This window comes from Ranitomeya imitator, chromosome 6, assembly GCF_032444005.1.
Source record: "Ranitomeya imitator isolate aRanImi1 chromosome 6, aRanImi1.pri, whole genome shotgun sequence".
NCBI lineage: Eukaryota > Metazoa > Chordata > Amphibia > Anura > Dendrobatidae > Ranitomeya > Ranitomeya imitator.
Window position 1 is genome coordinate 185,063,014 of NC_091287.1, and position 19,732 is coordinate 185,082,745.

The following is a 19,732-nucleotide window of genomic DNA, read 5'->3' on the forward strand; positions in this document are numbered from 1 at the left end:
TTTTGTAAGTACTTTGGCACCCTCTAGATACACCCTGGTTCTGCCCACTTTGCCGGCATGGGTAGGGCCTTGTTTCTGCAGACCCGAAGCTAAAAACAGTCTGGCATGGCGAACACAGGGTCTGGATATCCCTTGTAGCCTGCCCAGAAGGCCTAAATTGGGGGTTTATGATGGGTTCCTCGCTTTGGTACTGTTTAATATGAACATGGATACCCTGGTATAAAACTAGATTGTTTATTGTAAGGTTCAAGAACCGTGCCTCCCTCCCGTAAGGGATTAAAAGTTATTAACCTGTTCAAATGTTTTACAAAGCTGTCTTATCTAACCTGCTGGTTATGTTTCTTTCCCAGTCCAGGAGTACTGGATTTAACAGGGGGGTGGTGGGGGTGGGTGGGATGTGGCACACCAGGAGTTTTGGCAGCACAGTAGTGCTGCTTTCCTCTCGGGGAGGGTAGTACTATGCCTGGAGACAAGGGGGATCTCTTTGGCAGGTAAATCAAGCACACACACACACAAACAAACAAACAAACAAACAACTTCTGAATCCAGGCCAGGAGAAGGAGCTCAAAACCCTGTTTACACACACTTACTTATTATAAGTATACATATCTTGCAAGATGCAAGCATGAATTGCTGTGCAGTTACATCAGCAATTGCTTTACAGATATCTGTTTGTGTCTTTGGATATAAAACTTTTTGGTATATCTAGGCCACTAGAATGCCTTCCTACATTAACAAATAACTAATGTGATCGCTATAAGCAGGAGCATCAGTTCCTACTATATTCACAAGCATGCAAGGTCTATTGTAGAAACGGAAAACCATATAGTTATAAGTGAAAATAATTATTCAAAACCATCATTTAGGTACAGCCATTCCCATTCCAAACAAACAGTTATATTTGGTTATTCAGACTGATGTCTCAATCCTATAACCACAGAAATATAAAATATTGGCAACATTTGGAACAATTTAACACATTTGCCTACAAAGTGGACATAGTGCATTAGAAGATATTTGGTGGTGATCAGAATGCAGCCATTGAGGAAAATGCTGGTAAGTTTTTCTAACTACATATACCATACATTCAAAAGCATTGGTATTAGTTTATTTGAACACGTTAAATTGCAATTTATGAATAGATTTGGAAAGTCTAACACTAATTGGTGTTCAGATTCAAGTAAATTATTTTGATTCATATAATTGAATATAAAAATGGTGAGTAGAAAAAAAAACAAACATACCTTTTGAAAATCAACAAATCGTGATTTATTCGTGTCCAGTGTAAACCTGCGACGGTTGGCACAAACTGGATTTTTGCATATAGTTGGCTGCGTATATTTGAACTGCTGTTCCACATCTTTTACTACCGATTGGCAATCCATACATAGAAAAGTGCCACTGACAAGTTCTGGATGAACTGGATGAGTCCTCACAACTTGACCACTAATACGAAGCAAAGTTCCAATTTTTAAAGAACTAAGTTCTCGTATCCTATTAGAAAGGATATAAAGTTGAAAACATTTATTGAATATAGTATTTCTGTCAAATGTAGATCAAACCCCCGTTTTTACTACTCAAAAAAAAAAATCTTACTTTTGTCTTGATGGAAAGTCAGAGAATGCAACATAGAATTCTTTATTGATCGGGACATTTCCAATTTGTCTTACAAAGTTTCGAACAGCACGGCAGAGATGCGGATATACCCTGTTAAAGAATGTAGATTGGATGTTTCATAAGATATGAATTGTTTTAGAGATTCACAAGTATAGTTGTATATGGGAGAACAATACTCACTTGTTTTTGTGCAAGTCAAGTATCAGGTCATTTAGCATGGCTTGTTAAATGGTCAGAACTTAGCTGATATTAAAAAGGTATCTACCCAACGTGTCACCAAAACAGTTTTCCTTATATCTGGCATAACTAATCTGCAGGTTTTTCCCCCCCATCGGGCATCAGCAATACTTCTCCACTCACAACAGGTCTCTCAAATAAATTTAGTATATAAAAAGACTAAAGATCGGTCATGATTTTTGAAAAATTTTTTTCTTCTTTTTATATATTTAGTCCTAAATCGATTATTTCCATCTTCACAGATTAGTGTTGATGAAGAGCACTAACAAAAACAAGCACTTTTGCAATTAAATTTATATTAAACATTGCAGTCGTTTAGTATCCCTTTTCTTCTGGCAACAGGTTGTTGTGAATCGGCCGCCTGAGCAGTGGGGTAATCTGTACCGGGTCCGGATGGGATTAAAGGGAATGTCACGGTGGCTGCGACCCGGTCCGTGGCCCTGGGCGCCCAACAAAAGGGGAAAGGTCTTTAAGGGTATTTTGGAATATAGTTTATTCATGACGCCACCTGTGGTTCTTGGTCAGGTGACCGATGCTGCTTTAAGGGGTCCTCTGGGGTGATGTTGTTGCAGCAAGATGGTAATGCTTCCCACAGGTGAAGCGGGGTCCCCAGAGCTCTCAAGGCATTTGGGCAATGATGGTGTATGCCGGCAAATAAGTGGAGGACACAAAGTTGTAAAGTTTTTACCTGGTTTACTGATGGTAGCAGGCCACAGTCCAGGGTACCGGGAACAGGTGGTGATATGGTCCGGCTGGCCTGGAGGCAAAGGCGGATCCCTCTACCAGGTGAGGTCCGTAAGCCTTCCTACTCGGTGCTAGTGTGCGAGGTCCCTCCTGCCTGCAGCTGCTGGCAAAGTCCTCGCTGTCTTGTCCTGGGACAGTTACCTGTATGGTGGGCAACTTGAGCCTTTTTATAGGATCTCTACCGTGACCCGGGCTATTCAAATGCTGCTTCACCATCAGGTGTGGTGTGGGCAAATCACGTACAGTTCTATGCCCTCCGGTTCTGCCGTGTGTCCTGGAGTACGCAACAGCCTCGGGCTCACTGTACCAAGTTCCTGCGCTTCAGCTCTGAAGGTGCTCCATCACAGTTCCCCTCCAAGCCCCTTTCCTTCTCCACTGTGCTCCTTTCCTCAGTAGCTCCACTACATTCAACCCCTCTGGTTCACTTCCTTCCCAGGAGCAGCAGCTCAGTCCTAGCTGCACGGCTCTGCTATCTGCTCTCTTCTCCCTTCACTGTCTGCTCCAGACAGACCTAACTCCTCCTCCAGACCTGAACACAAAGCTAGGGAAGCTACCCTAAATCTGGGTTCTGAGCTCCCCCTTTTGGCCTGGATTCAGAATGTGTTGTATGTAGGTGCTTACGTGGTAAAGGAAATCCTGCTTGCATCCAAGCATGATATCACCCTCCCCGAAAGGAAAGCAACATCACTGTAACAACCGGTTACCTGGGGTGTAACAGTTGCTTAAGAGAAAAACTACTGTTGTTGTCCACATTGTAAGCACATCACTGAAGCTTGTGTTGACTAGGAGATAACAGATCACCAACTCCTCCACCAGGTTCAAAGAAATGCTTACAATCTCAATAGAAAAGCGCTTTTATCAAGCCCTGCATATTCCACCACCGCTGCTAGAAAGAGTGGTAGTGGGTCACCTAGACAGTTCGCTCTATACAATAACTAATAACTCAAAAATGCAAAAGTGCTTGTAAGCACTATCCAACAATAGCCATTTCTGAAGAGAATAATCATTTAACTGTTATACAGTCTAATACAATTACCACAAATGTACAATTTTATGAAGAGGTTATAGCTGGAATATTGGATTACTAAAAACAGGTCTTATTTTATTTTTGGACTGGGTCCCCTAGTTTCGCTAGTAAATCCCCATTGACAGACTCCACTTATTTATATAATTAGTCATACTAAAATGAAATACCGGTAATACTCTTCTTGGATAGTTGTTGAAAGTTGCTGGTTGTAGTATTCAATATCAGTAAAATTTACCACCAAAGTGTTCCTTTCTGGTCGAATTAACTCTTCTGCTGCAGACACATATAGGTTTCCTCCATCTTTTTTACATCTTTAATATATCAAAAATAAGGATATTATAATTAGTAAAACGTGTATATTTGCCATAACAGAGCTTTGCTTGTTTTATGCAATAGGCTTAGAACTTAGAAACCAGTAGTTGCTAACCACCTGATTGTGCTGAATGGCACAGATCTCCTGTTGGGTCTAGTGATGAGCGAGCACTAAAATGCTCGGGTGGGAAACCCGAGTATTTTTACCGCTTTCACCCCCGGGGGTCCTTTTAACCCCTTCATGACCTTGGGATTTTCCGTTTTTCCGTGTTCGTTTTTCGCTCCCCTCCTTCCCAGAGCCATAACTTTTTTATTTTTCTGTCAATTTGGCCATATGAGGGCTTATTTTTTGCGGGACAAGTTTTACTTTTGAAAAAAATCATTGGTTTTACCATGTCGTGTACCAGAAAACGGGAAAAAAATTCCAAGTGCGGTGAAATTGCAAAAAAAGTGCAATCCCACACTTGTTTTTTGCTTGGTTCACTAAATGCTAAAACTGACCTGCCATTATGATTCTCCAGGTCATTACAAGTTCATAGACAACAAACATGACTAGGTTATTTTTTATCTAAGTGGTGAAAAAAAATTCCAAACTTTGCTAAAAAAAAAAGAAAAAAAAAGGGGCCATTTTCCGATACTCGTAGCGTCTCCATTTTTCGTGATCTGGGGTTGGATGAGGGCTTATTTTTTGCGTGCCGAGCTGGCATTTTTAATGATAGCATTTCGGTGCAGATACGTTCTTTTGATCACCCGTTATTGAATTTTAATTCAATGACCAAAAAAACGTAATTCTGGCTTTTCGACTTTTTTTTTCTCGCTACATGATTTAGCGATCAGGTTAATGCTTTTTTTTATTGATAGATTGGGCGATTCTGAACGCGGCGATACCAAATATGTGTAGGTTCGATTTTTTTTTTGATTGATTTATTTTGAATGGGGCGAAAGGGGGGTGATTTAAACTTTTATATTTTTTTTATTTTTTTCACATTTTTTTTTTTTTACTTTTGCCATGATTCAATAGCCTCCATGGGAGGCTAGAAGCAGGCACAACGCGATCGACTCTGCTATATAGCAGCGATCTGATGTTCGCTGCTATGTAGCAGAAATGCAGGTGTGCTGTGAGCGCCGTCCACAGGGTGGCGCTCACAGCTACCAGCGATCGGTAACCATAGAGGTCTCAAGGACCTCTATGGTTACTATTCAGAAGCATCGCCGAACTCCGATCATGTGACGTGGGTCAGCGATGCGATCATTTCCGGCCGGGCGGTAAATGCCGCTGTCTGCGTTTGACAGTGGCATTTAACTAGTTAATAGGCGCAGGCAGATCGTGATTCTGCCCGTGCCTATTACGAGCACATGTCAGCTGTTCAAAACAGCTGACATGTCCCGGCTTTGATGCGGGTTCACCGCCGGAGCCCACGTCAAAGCGGGGCTTTTGACCTCGGACGTACTATCCCGTCCGAGATCAGAAAGGGGTTAAGGTCTAAAAAGTCTGAATAAGATGGAAACACTGCTGAAATGACATGGGAACATCATGGCAAATGTCCCTGGAAGCATTCCTGACTCCCAGGTCACAGCTGTAAACAATGTTAGAGTTTCACGCCACTTTGACAGGTGTGCTAAAAAACATAAAAAAGAAACCAAAATGCATTTTGCAGGGAAATATGTTAAGGTACATCCTTTCCAGGGTAATGACTTGTATATAAAGGAAAAATGATTAACCCAAGACCAAAATGTTCCTCCACCACTTGGGCTATGTTTACACACAGCATTTTTGATGCTTTTTTCAACTTTAACATTGCTTTCAACCAATACAAATGCATTTACTGGGAAATGTCATTGTAACATTTGACAACCCTATCTGGCCATGTGGTGTGTGACACATAAGCAGACCCATCTTGTTTCATTTATGAAGGAGGGACTCAGTCACAAAGCCTATTTTTACTGGTGCATCAGGTGGCTTAATATTCTTAAAGGGCCATTATTAAAAACAGTGGGACTCCTATGCTGTTATTGCCAGTGCAGTGAGTGGCTGGGCTGCCAAGAATTACGACATACCCCAATACCTCTTTCAGGAGAGGTACAGGAGAGCGTCCTGAAAAAAAAAAAGAAAATGTTGCATTGAATGCAAGGCCTTCCCTGCTACCAAGTCATATGCAGCCCAATAAGCCTTTGAACCCAGGTACTGGATGCCAACAGGAAAACCCACTTCACATTCTTCAGTAGGTCTGGAAATACGGTTTCCTTATGCATTGAATGCAAGGGCCGCCTTGACCCAAATTTGCACGCACCTCAATCCCCCCTTGGAAGAAACATGGAGGAGGGCCTCAAAAAAAAAAAAAAAAAAAAAGACTGTCTCCATTACAAAAGGAGCGCGTCTCCTAGACTCGTAACGCCCATATACTAAGTGTATGGGCTGACAAACATTTTCTCCTGGGGTGTACACATCAACATACTATGTAAATTTATTTTGTTTTATTACGGGCATCATAAACACTCTTGTAAAAAACTAGAGTGGCTGTAGCAGTACGGAACACGTTAACCCTGGTGATGTAGTGGCAGTGGATGATGAGACGTGGGGGAAGGCCTCATAAAAAAAAATAAAAAAAACACGGGCCCATGCCTGGAAACCAGGAAGGATCTGAAGCGCCCGCCAGGGCCTAGGGGTCCGGTGGTCGGTAAAGGGGTTGTCACGGTGGCAGCGACCCGGTCTGTGGCCCTGGGCGTCCAAATTAATGGGAAAGACTTTAAAGAGGTTTGTTGAATAAAGTTTGTTTGTGACGCCACCTGTGGTATTCGGTCAGGGATGACTGACGCTGCTTAAAGGGGTCCGCTGGGGTGATGTTATGGCAGCTGGGATGGTATGGCTTCCAACAGGTGAAGCTGGGTTCCCAGGGCTCACGGTGTAGTAGGGATAGATGGTATAGAAAGAAACAGAGGACACAAGTTGCAGTCTCTTTACTGTACAGTTCAGGCAGCTACAGTCCAGGGTAGCGGATTAGAGGTGCTGGTATGGTCCGGCCGGCTTGGAAGCTAATCTGGAATCCCATTAACCAGGTGGGGTTGAAGCCTTCCTTCTAGAGTGGTGTTTTAGTCCCTTGCTGCCTTAGGCCTCACACAAGGTCCTCACTTTCTCGGTCCCCTTTAGGTAGGACACTAACCTGCATGGCAGGTAAAGCGAGCCTTTTTACAGGATCTCTAATTATGACCCGGGCTGTGTGTGTTACTGAGCTTTTTGGTGTTAATGGTGGACAGGCAAACTGAAATCCAGCTGTCCTCCGGTTTCTGCCGTGGGGCATAGAGTTAACCCCACAACCTCAGTCTTCCGGCTACTGGAATTCTGCACTTCAGCATGGAGAAAGCTCAGTCGCAGCTTCCCTCCAGCTATTTACTTTGCCTTTGCTTCTCTTCCCTTACAGTCTCCTACAGACTGCTCTGCTCTCTTAAATTCCAGGAGCTGCACCTCAGGGGCTGCACAGCGCCATCTCACAGACTCTCCAAACTCCTCTCAGACTTACTGGCCAACTCCTCCCCCAGGCCAGAATATATATATCTCTGAGGGAAGCTCCCCTGAAACTGGGTCCAGAGCTCCCTTTTCTGGCCTGGAGTCAGAACAGTGTTGCATGTACTGTATACCTGCTAAAGGGATCCTTCCTTGCTTCCAAGCATGGCACCTCTCTCCCAGTGAGGAAAGCAATGCCACTGTAACAACTGCTTACCTGAGGTGTTCCCTTAGTCTGGTAACACTGACATGCAACACCGTCCTGACTCCAGACCAGAAGAGGGAGCTCTAAACCCGGTTTCAGGCGAACTTCCCTATAAATTCTGGCCTGGTGGAGAGGGTTAAAGAGTCTGTTCGGGATAGTGAGAGGAGAGGAGGCAAATGAGAGGAGCCTGGGGTCTAGAGCTGCGAGTGGGCTCACCCCAAAGAAAAGCGCCAAGAGTGTTATGAACTGGTGATTCAGAACCACAATAGACCTGGTGGTTATGAGCACACAAAGTGACCTGATAGTTACTAATACATAGGACGAGCTCTGAGACGTGGGAACTCTGCTGACCGCAATCCCTAATCCTATCACACCACACTAGAGGTAGCCGTGGAGCGCTACTGACCAGACCTAGGCGCCTCGGGCACAGCCTGAGAAACTAGCTAGCCCTGAAGATAGAAAAATAAGCCTACCTTGCCTCAGAGAAATTCCCCAAAGGAAAAGGCAGCCCCCCACATATAATGACTGTGAGTAAAGATGAAAATACAAACACAGAGATGAAATAGATTTTAGCAAAGTGAGGCCTGACTTACTGAATAGACCGAGGATAGGAAAGATGGCTTTGCGGTCAGCACAAAAACCTACAAACAACCACGCAGAGGGCGCAAAAAGACCCTCCGCACCGACTAACGGTACGGAGGTGCTCCCTCTGCGTCCCAGAGCTTCCAGCAAGCAAGAAAAACCAATATAGCAAGCTGGACAGAAAAAATAGCAAACAAAAGTAACACAAGCAGAAATTAGCTTATGCAGGGCAGACAGGCCACATGAACGATCCAGGAGAGAGCAAGACCAATACTGGAACATTGACTGGAGGCCAGGAACAAAGAACTAGGTGGAGTTAATTAGAGCAGCACCTAACGACTTAACCTCGTCACCTGAGGAAGGAAACTCAGAAGCCGCAGCCCCACTCACATCCACCAAAGGAAGCTCATAGACAGAACCAGCCGCAGTACCACTCATGACCACAGGAGGGAGCTTGACCAAGGAATTCACAACACAAGAGACCTGACGCCGGGGTCCGTTGTGGCATGGGAATTGCAGACCCAGACACTGAACCCAGAGGGCCGAAGATTGCAAGTCTCTCGTCCCATCTAACACCTGCAGGTACCACGGGAGAGGGAGGGAAAGAAAACGAACAGTGCCCATGAAAGGTTCAGGCTGTCAGCCTTACGGTACAGATTGAGAATGCAGACACAGAGGACTCGTACAGAGCTTCAGGCAGCAAGGGTCAGATATACAGCACAGAAGGAAGGTGTCACGAAGTGGCTTTCTTAGTGTGACATGATCCAATGAATGTCACAAAATGGCAACACATACAAGGGTACACCGGGGACATTTTAACAACGGTGGGCCCTGTCAGTAGGGAACGGGGAATGGATACCTCCTGCACTCACCTTAGGATGTGCCCCCTCTTACTACTGTCCCTATATGGGTTCTTTCACCCTGTCAACAAGCAGGATTCACTTTCTCTGCTCCTATCCCTACTTAGGGAACTGGCAGGTGAGAGCACTGGTCCCACTGCTGCACTAATACACCACAGGGGAGAGTACAGACAACAAAAGGGACAAAGCAACAATAAACACCACACTGAGCTTTCTCTGCTGCAATGCACCGCACAGCAGAGTTAGGCACCAGATAACAGTTTTCAGCTGAAGAACCACAGCACACAGCAAGCTCCTTCTCCAGCTACGTTGGTCTCCAAAAGAACCTGTATAACCAACAGTCAGCTGATGCATCAGGTGACCTTTTGAAGGATGGAAGGAGTAATCACAAACCCCTTTGCCCCCAAGGGTGGTTTGCACGTTAATGGCCAGGCCATTTTGTACAATTCTGACCACTGTCCCTTTATGAGGTTATAACTCTGGAACGCTTCAACGGATCTTGGCAATTCTGAAATTATCTCGTGATATATTGCACTTCATGATCGTGGTAAAATTTCTTTGATATTACCTGCGTTTATTTGTGAAAAAAAAGGAAATTTGGCAAAAATTTTGCAATTTTCAAACTTTGAATTTTTATGTAATTAAATCACAGAGATATGTCACACAAAATACTTAACAAGTAACATTTCCCACATGTCTACTTTACATCAGCACAATTTTGGAACCAAAATTTTTTTTTGTTAGGGAGTTATAAGGATTAAAAGTTGACCAGCAATTTCTCATTTCTACAACACCATTTTTTTTTTTAGGGACCCATCTCATTTGAAGTCATTTTGAGGGGTCTATATGATAGAATGGTGTCACACTTGGTTATTTTATAAAAACTGCACCCCTCAAGGTGCTCAAAACCACATCCAAGAAGTTTATTAACCCTTCTGGTGCTTCACAGGAATTTTTGGAATGTTTAAATAAAAATGAACATTTAACTTTTTTTCACAAAAAATTTACTTCAGCTCCAATTTGTTTTATTTTACCAAGGGTAACAGGAGAAAATGGACCTCAAAAGATGTACAATTTGTCGTGAGTAAACAGATACCCCATATGTGGGGGTAAACCACTGTTTGGGCGCATGGCAGAGCTCAGAAGGGAAGGAGCGCCATTTGACTTTAAAATGCAAAATTGATAGGAATTGAGATGGGATGCCATGTTGCATTTGTAGAGCCCCTGATGTGCCTAAACATTGAATCCCCCCCACAAGTGACACCATTTTGGAAAGTAGACCCCCTAAGGAATTTATCTAGATGTGTGGTGAGCACTTTGACCCACAAAGGGCTTCACAGAAGTTTATAATGCAGAGCCGTAAAAAATAAAAAAAATAAAAATGTTCCCACAAAAATTATTTTTTAGCCCCCAGTTTTGTATTTTCCCAATGGTAACAGTTGAAATTGGACCCCAAAGTTGTTGTCCAATTTGTCCCGAGTACGCTGTTACCCCATAAGTTGGGGTAAACCCCTGTTTGGGCACATGGGGGAGCTCGGAAGGGAAGGAGCACTGTTTTACTTTTTCAACGCAGAATTGGCTAGAATTGAGATCGGACGCCATATCGCGTTTGGAGAGCCCCTGATGTGCCTAAACAGTGGAAACCCCCAATTATAACTGAAACCCTAAACCAAACACACCCCTAACTCTATTCCTAACCACACCTCTAACCCTGACACACCTCTAACTCTAATCCCAACCCTATTCCCAAACGTAAATGTAGCCCCAACCCTAACCCTATATTACAGAACCCCCCAGCACCAAGAATGTTATGCAGTATATGTATGTATAATCGTTTCCATGTGAAATGCATCAGTCCACAGTCTGCGCCCCTGGACAAGATATTCTCTTTCTGACCTTCCCCCACCTTTGTAATTCCCACAGTAAATATTGGCAGGCTCCGGCCCCCTGAGGCTATTGTAATGTATGTCTGGCCTGCTGTGTTCCTATTAGCCTGTCCTGTGTATCTGTTATATATTATGTGTGCTGAAAATAAAGGTTGTTCTTTTAGACTGGAAATACGTGGGGTAGCAGTCAGCTTTTATATGCTCTCACTTGGCCAAGGAATTCCAGCCGGCTTCCTTCATTCAGAGTCCAGCAAAGGCAGAGTGGACCTCCTGAAACATGGGGTGGTACTGAAAGAGGTACCCCAGCTTGGTAGACCCCGTTACACCCTAACTTTAGCCCCAACCCTAACTGCAGCCTTAACCCTAGCCCCAACCCTAAGCCTAACCCTAGCCCCAACCCTAATGAGAAAATAGAAATAGGGAAAAATTTTAAAAAAATGTATCTAACTAAGGGGGTGATGAAGGAGGGGGGGGGGGGTGATTTACTATTTATAGCGGGTTTTTTAGCGGATTTTTATGATTGGCAGCCGCCAAACACTGAAAGACGCTTCAAATTGCAAAAAAATATTTTTTGTGTTACCACATTTTGAGAGCTATAATTTTTCCATATTTGGGTCCACAGAGTCATGTGAGGTCTTGTTTTTTGCGGGATGAGTTGACGTTTTTATTGGTAACATTTTCGGGCACGTGACATTTTTTGATCGCTTTTTATTCCGATTTTTGTGAGGTAGAATGACCAAAAACCAGCTATTCATGAATTTGGGATAGTACGTCATATGTCAGAAAGGGGTTAACCCCCGATGACCTGAAAGGAAAAAAGTTTTAATGAGAGGCCAGATCTGCCGCAGATCCAAACATGGATTGTGACAGTACCCCCCTTTAAATGAGGGGCCTCTGGACCCTCAACACCGGACCTCACCAGACATCTTACGGTGATGATGCCTCAATTCACCAGAGTTCACCTCGGCAGTCACCTGTACCTCAGGTTTATGGCCACAAATCTCCAGAGCGCCGACCTAGAGAATGAGTTGTGTACATGCATAACTGGGGGTAACTTCAACTGAAAAGTCCGCAGGCTGAGAATGGCAGAAACTCGATATGGCCCAATCACCCTGGAACTCCAGGTCCTAGTTGCACACTTCCACCTGAAGTTTTTGTTGGACACCCATATGTACTCATTCAAACACAGGTCCATACCTGAACATTTATTTCTATGCATTCGTTTGCCACAAGATGGTGAATTCTTTGAGGAATTAACAAAAGAGGCATCCCCCTGTGTCACCACACTCACACCCCCACAATGCTCAGAGGGAACCACCACCCTCCCCTGACCCTCTCCTCCTAAGATGACTCCAACCCTCAGGGTTAGCTTGTGATTAGGATTAAGTCCTGCCCCTACTCCCTGCAGCATCTCTGCTGCCCTCAGTGGAGAAGGGGTGGGTTGTAGAAGGACGGCAGAAACAGTAACCCTGGGGCAGCAGCCCTCACAAGACTGACCCCAGCTGACCACTTCCCTTGACCCCTAATCTATGAGCGGGTTGTGTTTTTTCAAACAAGGGAGTCCTAAAACTGTGGGTGTTGGCATTCCCCTCCCCCCAAGATGTAGCATGACAGGAACTCCTCATGACGATTCCCTATACGCAGGTGTATATCATCCACGACTTGGGTCACCCACCCCTGGCTGAGTGATACAGAGTCAATGGCCTGGATGCTTAAGGGGTTTAGCTAGTGTCCTACACCTCAGGCCATAGGTCTGGACAAAATGAGCATCCACCAGTTGATACATGCTCCACTGTCTACAAGCACCAGTATACTGTACACTCAGTTACCCCGCCAACAACGACTTTAGCAGACAAGGTACACTGAGTAGAAGAAATGTAGGAAATATACACTCCCTGGTCACCTCCCTCCACATGACCAGGGGGACGCGGCTTCTTAGGTGGTACAGGTAGTTTGGCATGAGCTGGGCAGACACTGATGAAATGACCAGTCTGTCCACAGTAAAAACATGCCCCCACACCACGGCAAACCACAGGCAAACCCATTTGGGAACCAACTCCTCCCACCAGCATGGGTTTGTCCACCTGCTCAGGTGTGTGTCCCCTTCCCTAGCAAGGACTACCAGGGGCACATTTGGTGTATGTCTCACACTCAAAGGTCTATCTACCCGGATGGCAAGGGACTTGGCTGGCTCCAACGACCTGGGGGTGGCATACTGCACAAGAGTAACCTTGGAGACAGACCCTGCCTAAAATGGCTCCTAAGGGCAGCGTCATTCCACTGTGTCAGTGACCCACCTCCTGAACTCCGAGCAGTACTCCCAAGCCACTGACCCCCTGCTTGATTTTACACAGTCAGGATTCCGCCAGGGGGACGCCATCAGGATCCCCATACACAAGCGCCAATGCTGCAAAAAACTCGTCCACCAACCGTAAAAAGATGGAGAACCAGCCAGCGGGAAGAAAGCCCAGGATTGGGGATCCCCCTTAAGGAGGGAGATTATAATCCCCACACGCTGTTCCTCAACTCACCTGAAGTACAATTTACAGGCTTCCTGAAAAAGCAAAAATGTATCTATCCCTCTTGAGAACCTGTCAGGAAGAGATATCTTGGGTTCTGGTTGAACCTGTACTTGGGTGGAAGCCCCAAACCCCACCAACTGCACCACCTCACCACGCAGCACCTTAAACTCCTCGGTGAGTGTGTCTGAAGCATTTGGGAAAAGGCTTGCATTTGAGCCATGGCTCACCAGAAAAAAAAAAAAAAATGGGATGTTGGTTATAATGTCATGAAGTGACTCCCTGTCGGTAGGGAACACCTCCTGCACTCACCTAAGGAGGTGCCCTGCTCTTACTACCGTCCCTATACGCTGAACAGAAAACCTAATCCCTCACTGCTCCTATCCCTACATAGGGAACTCACAGGTGAGAGCACTATTACAACACAGGAAAAAGCACAGACAACAAAAGGGACAAAGCAACAATGAACACCACACTGCATTTTTTCTGCTGCAATGCACCGCACAGCAGAATTAGGCACCAGATAATAGTATTCAGCTGAAGAACCACAGCACACAGCAAGCTACCTCTCCAGCTAGGTTGGTCTCCAAAAGGACCTGTATAACCAACAGTCAGCTGATGCATCAGGTGACCTTTTGAAGGATGGAGGGAGTAGTCACAAACCACATCAGCAGGCAAGGCAGCAATGAAATTGGCCACAGGGGGGAGGGGGTAACTGCATTAACCCTCGATGACCTGAAAGGAAAAAAAAAGTTTTAAATCTGAGAGGCCAGATCTGCCACAGCTTCAGACATGGATTGTGACAGAAGGCCTCCGAACCCATCTAAGTAGAGCCAAAGCTGTTTCCAGGCCGCCCGGACCCACCATCACCTGTTACCTGTACCGTACCCAAATTCTACCAGTAAAAGGTAAAGTAGAAGGTAAAGAAAACTGCTATCCCTGTGTTCTGCAATTATTTCCTGCACCCTCAGTCCTGTACCACCATCAATCATCCCTGTTACCAACTACATCGGGAGTCAGGGGGACCAAGCTCTACCTGTGGGGAGCTACACCATCTAAACTGCAAAACCATCAGCCCCCAAGGACCCCTTTAAGCAGCGGCGGCCACCCCTGGCCGAATACCACAGGTGGCGTCACGAACATTACTACATTAGACTTTATTTCCATTTTCATTAACCCCCTTTTACTGGACGCCCAGGGCCACGGACCGCATCATCACCAGTGTGACCACCTCCTTAAAAGATGGAGGAAGAGAACCTTTCCTTTCTGGCTTTTTCCACTCTCGTGTAATGAGGGGGCTTACTTTATCCACCACCGGAAAGCATTTGCGGGATTTACGGTCTAATCCTTTGAACATAACATCCTGCATGGACTTTTCTGATGGAGTTTTTTTAATTCCTATCGTGTTATTTACTGCCTTAGGCCTCTTTCAGACGTCCAGATAATTCCGGTAGCGGAGAAATCGGTACCAGAATTATCTGTGTCCGTATGCTCATGTAGCACATCAGTGTGGCACACGTGCGGCATCCGTGTGCCGCCTGAGGACCACACGAACCGTGCAGGAGAGACAGCGCTACACTAAGCGCTGTCCCCCCTGTGTGGTGCTGAAGCCGCATCCATCCCTTCTCCCCGCAGGAGAGAAGAGATAAAAGAACTTTATTTTTAAACAAAAAAAAATTTTCTTGTGACTCCCCCCTCCCATCCCCCGAGCGCCGCCCGGCCCCTTGCATAGAAATACTCACCTAGCTCCCGCGATGTCTCCTCTTTCCTCTCAGCGCTGGCAGCTTCTCCTGTGTGAGCGGTCATGTGGGACCGCTAATTACAGTGAGGAATATACTCATATTCCCCCACTGTAATGAGCGGGACCACGTGACCGTTCACACAGCACAGGCTGCAGCCGCTGAGAGGAGACATCGCTGGAGCTTGGAGCTGGGTGAGTATTTCCTGGCCAGCCGGGGGGCGCATAAACTTTATTAAGGGGAATGAAAAAAAAAAAAAAAAAAAAAAATGATGATGATTCATCCCTTCTTTCCAGCGAACGCTTCTGGGAAGAAGGGATGAATTCTGGATTTAGCACCACACGCAGGGGGGGACAGCGCATAACTGTAGCGCTGTCTCTCCTGCGGGCGGTACGTGCACACGGAGGAGAGTGCACACTGTAGCACGTGTGCGGCACGTATTGCGGTACGTGCTGCCGGCGAAAAACGGACGTGTCTCCGTGTCTTCAACACGGACACACGGTCCGTGAAAACACGGAGACATGTGCATAGACCCATTCATTTGAATGGGTCTACATGTGTCAGTGTCTCCGGTACGTGAGAAAACTGTCACTACATGTACCGGAGACACTGACGTGTGAAAGAGGCCTTAACGAGGCGGTCTATCCGGTCAAAGGAAAAACATGAATGACCGTACTCAGTCTCCGAGGAAGATTATGACGTATGAGAAACCTCCGACTTCAGTTCCCCTGAATGACTGTCCTCAAATGAACTTGAGGGTCTAGAGAGATAGGGATTTTGCTGAACCCCTGATCTCTTGCCTGACCATTTGCCTTAGGCTGGTAGCGAAATCTGGAGTCTCTTCTGCTATTAACCGTTGAATACACGGTGCACATAATTTTCTTATGTAGTCATCCGGAAGAGGAATTCCACATTCTGCACATTCTTTGTGTTAAGATTTAGAGGATCGCTTTTTTCCCTGATACGTATGGAGAAAGGGAATATAAGGGGAGAAATACATTACTAAGTGAACTTTCTCGGCGATCACTTACCCCTATAGTGACTGAGTGGTACCGTAGATTGCAGGGGGACCCCCTCAACTATTGTAACATCCTTACAGCTTGTGGCTTTTCCAGCTCTATCACCTCCAGGACGACTACTGCCACTAGATCGCCGCTGGGTGCTCACTGTTTGGGGCTTCTCCAGGGATTGACACTGTTGCTCAGACTGCAACGGTTCCTGTTCCTGAGACTCCATTGTAACAATGGATAGGAAGCATGTGGTAGCCCATACAAAATCCTTAAATAGCTGGCCCCCTAGGTGCCTCCCCCAGATGTGGTCAGCAGATTAATCCAGGTGAACTGCCTGGCACATTGCATATGGGAGGCCCCACCCCCAGAAGCCCGCCCGCATATCAAAATAATCCCAGCTGAGCCGTATGCCTTTAACAGCCTCACCTGCCTCCATAACCGCCCCGCACCCACATTACTCCGCTGTGTTCTGCAGGGCGCGCCATATTCATTGCCCTGGCCCAACCGTGCATGTGCCACGCGTCATCAGCCCCCGCCGGTCACCTGACGCCACCATCATCACCGCCGTGGCCTACTACGCATGCGCCACACATCATCAGCACTCGCCGGTCACACCTGACACCGCCATCCTCACCGCCGCGGCCTACTGCACATGCGCCGTGTGTCCGACACCAGCACTACCGCTTTCTACAGCGCACACATGGCGCGGCACTCCATTCGGTACGCTGATCATGCTGCTCCCTGTGCCCCCACCGCCGACTATTCCGTCACAGGATTTTGGAGACAGGCCTACCATCAGCATACATACCTGTACCAGCGGCGATGGGACACTAAAGTCAGCACTCCCCCTGAAGGCCGCTTTCCTCTGCTGCTGCCTACCCCCATAGCCCTCTGTGGTGTGGCACATCCAGCACACCGGACGCGACCGAGGAAGGGGAACCCCCGCTTCTGTAACCGGCCTGCCAAGCCCGGGTACTGTCTTCAATCTTCACCTTTCTTCTTAAGGCAAGTCTGTAGGGTCCCCTGTCAGGGACAGGAAACCAACTGATGCGGGAGAGAGGTGCCGCCCTTTTATTTCTGTAGGTTTCCTGTCCCTGAAGGGCGGATCCCCCTCTCTCATTAGTGCTGTCATGGCGACTGAATAAATAATATTTTTTAGTATCATCTTTGGGGGTGGAAGTGGAGCCCTCATTCTCCCATATATCCTCAGAGTCTGAAGTGTGTAATTCACCAGAATCTGAACCAGACTCCACAGCTGCTAATTTCCTCTTTTTTGGAGGAGGGGGCAGTAGTAATAAGGTATGGGACAGGGCCGATACCGAGGACTGAACCTCTTGTTTAATGAGGGACTTGATACTCTCAAGCAGGGATGGTTGTTCGGCCCATAACACATCATCAGTGAAGGATTGGCAAAGCTTCTTGTTGTATGTGGAAGGAAACATGGCAGCACATACACCACACTTGTGACTGGACTTTTTTTCCCTTCTAAGGGCAGGGGCCTTGTCTCCCTAAAAGAAAGAGAGGGAAGGGGGGCTAAGCCTATTAAACCACCTAGGGGAAACACCAAGGTTACTTACCGGTAGCCGTTTTTTTCAGCGCCCATGACAGCACACCTGAGAGAGGGATCCGCCCAGTCGGGACAGGAAACCTACTGAAATAAAAGGGCGGTACCTCTCCCTCACTTCAGTTGGTTTTCAGAGCATGAGAGGCCCCTTTGGTTAGTACACATGGCAATCTACCACCACATCACAATAATAACTAAAAACACCCAGCTAAAAGTGCGCACCAAAGGGTGAAAAAAAGAAGGGAGGCAATATACAGGTGCTGTAATGGGCTCTGGAAAAACCGGCTACCAGTAAGTAACCTTGGTATTTTCCCGTCTCCCATGACAGCACACCTGAGAGATTTTTGGAGAAAGAAACACCTTAGGGAGGGACCACCACTTGTGGCACCCTTCTACCAAAGGTAAGGTCAGTTGAGGAGGATAGATCTAGTCGGTAGTGTCTAAAGAAGGTAAACGGTGAGGACCAGGTAGCGGCCTTACAAATTTGATCAATCGATACCTCTGCCTTCTCAGCCCAGGAAGTAGCCACAGCTCTTGTGGAGTGAGCCTTGATGCCTTCAGGGATCGGGGCACCACGTGAAGCATAGGATAAGGTAATAGCCTCCCTAATTCACCTAGCAATAGTACCTTTGGATACCCCATATCCCTTCCTGCTACCCTGGAAAGCTACAAATAGGGACTGATCCTTCCTCCACTGACTAGTCAAAGATATTTACTGCAAAATAGCTCTTCTTAATCCAGTGTATGAAATTTCTCTTCCCCTGGGTTCTTAGGATTATCACAAAAAGAGGGTAATACAATTTCTTGACTCCTATGGAACTTAAGTACCACTTTCGGCAGATACGCCGGATCTGGTCTAAGTACTACTCTGTCATCAAATATTTGCGTGTAAGGAGGGGAGATAGACAGGGCTTGCAAGTCACTCACCCTATGGGCTGATGTCAACGCTACCAGAAGTACTGTTTTAAGAGTATTTTTACCGATGATTCTTGTAAAGGTTCAAATGAACTTCTAGTTAGAGCCTCTAACACCAGATTCAAATCCCACGGGGGAACCCTCTGAATTTCCACTGGTCTAGACCTGCTACAAGATTTTATAAAGCGGGACACCCACCTATTGGAGGCCAGATTACAATTATACAAGGCTCCTAATGCTGACACTTGTACTTTGAGCGTATTAGTTGCCAACCCTAGTTGTAAACCCGCTTGTAAAAATTCTAAAATAGTACCTACAGGAGCCTCGTCCCCCAAAGTTTGCCCTGAAAAATCCAAAAACTTTTTCCATGTTCTACCATAAATTCTTGATGTTACCGGTTTTCTACTTTTCAACAAGGTGGAGACTAACCCTGGTGAAAACCCCTGCCTACTCAGTAATGCCCTCTCAAATTCCAGGCTGCAAGATGGAAGCCCTTCACCTGAGAGTGGCATATTGGACCCTGGGTAAGCAGGTCCGGGATTTCTGGCAGAATCCATGGATCAGTTATTGACATCTGTCTTAGGAGGGAAAACCAAGGTCTTTTCGGCCAAAATGGAGCAATCAAAATTACTCTCGCCTGCTCCATTCTGATCTTCCTTACCACTGCCGGAATCATTGCTATCGGTGGAAAAACATAAGAAAGACTGAATTTCCATTGAATTTGAAGAGCATCCACCGCAAAAGGTTTCTCTCTCGGGTCTAGCAAACAGAAACTCTCCACTTTCCTGTTGTTCAGAGTGGCAAATAAATCTATTACAGGTATGCCCCAAGCCTGTACTATCTGTTGAAACACCTGGGGATTCAACGACCACTCTCCTTGTCTCAGTGTCTTGCAAATTAGGTAGTCCGCTTTCGTATTCTCGACTCCCTTTATGTGAAGAGCGGAGAGGGATAGTAGGTGGTGCTCTGCTAGTTGTAGGAGGACAGACGCTGACTTCATAAGGGAAGGGGAT

The 19,732-nt window shown here is 46.2% G+C and overlaps 1 protein-coding gene across 1 annotated transcript in view; it reads right to left on the minus strand.

The window, feature by feature from the left end:
• Positions 1-19,732, minus strand: part of LOC138643633 (maternal DNA replication licensing factor mcm6) — a 332,741-nt gene that overhangs the window by 301,445 nt on the left and 11,564 nt on the right. The window contains exons 2-4 of the mRNA XM_069732489.1: positions 3,793-3,936; positions 1,597-1,707; positions 1,245-1,494 (exon numbers count right to left, since the gene is read on the minus strand). Coding sequence (XP_069588590.1) covers positions 1,245-1,494; positions 1,597-1,707; positions 3,793-3,936 — 505 coding nt within the window. The remainder of the gene's footprint in view (positions 1-1,244; positions 1,495-1,596; positions 1,708-3,792; positions 3,937-19,732) is intronic.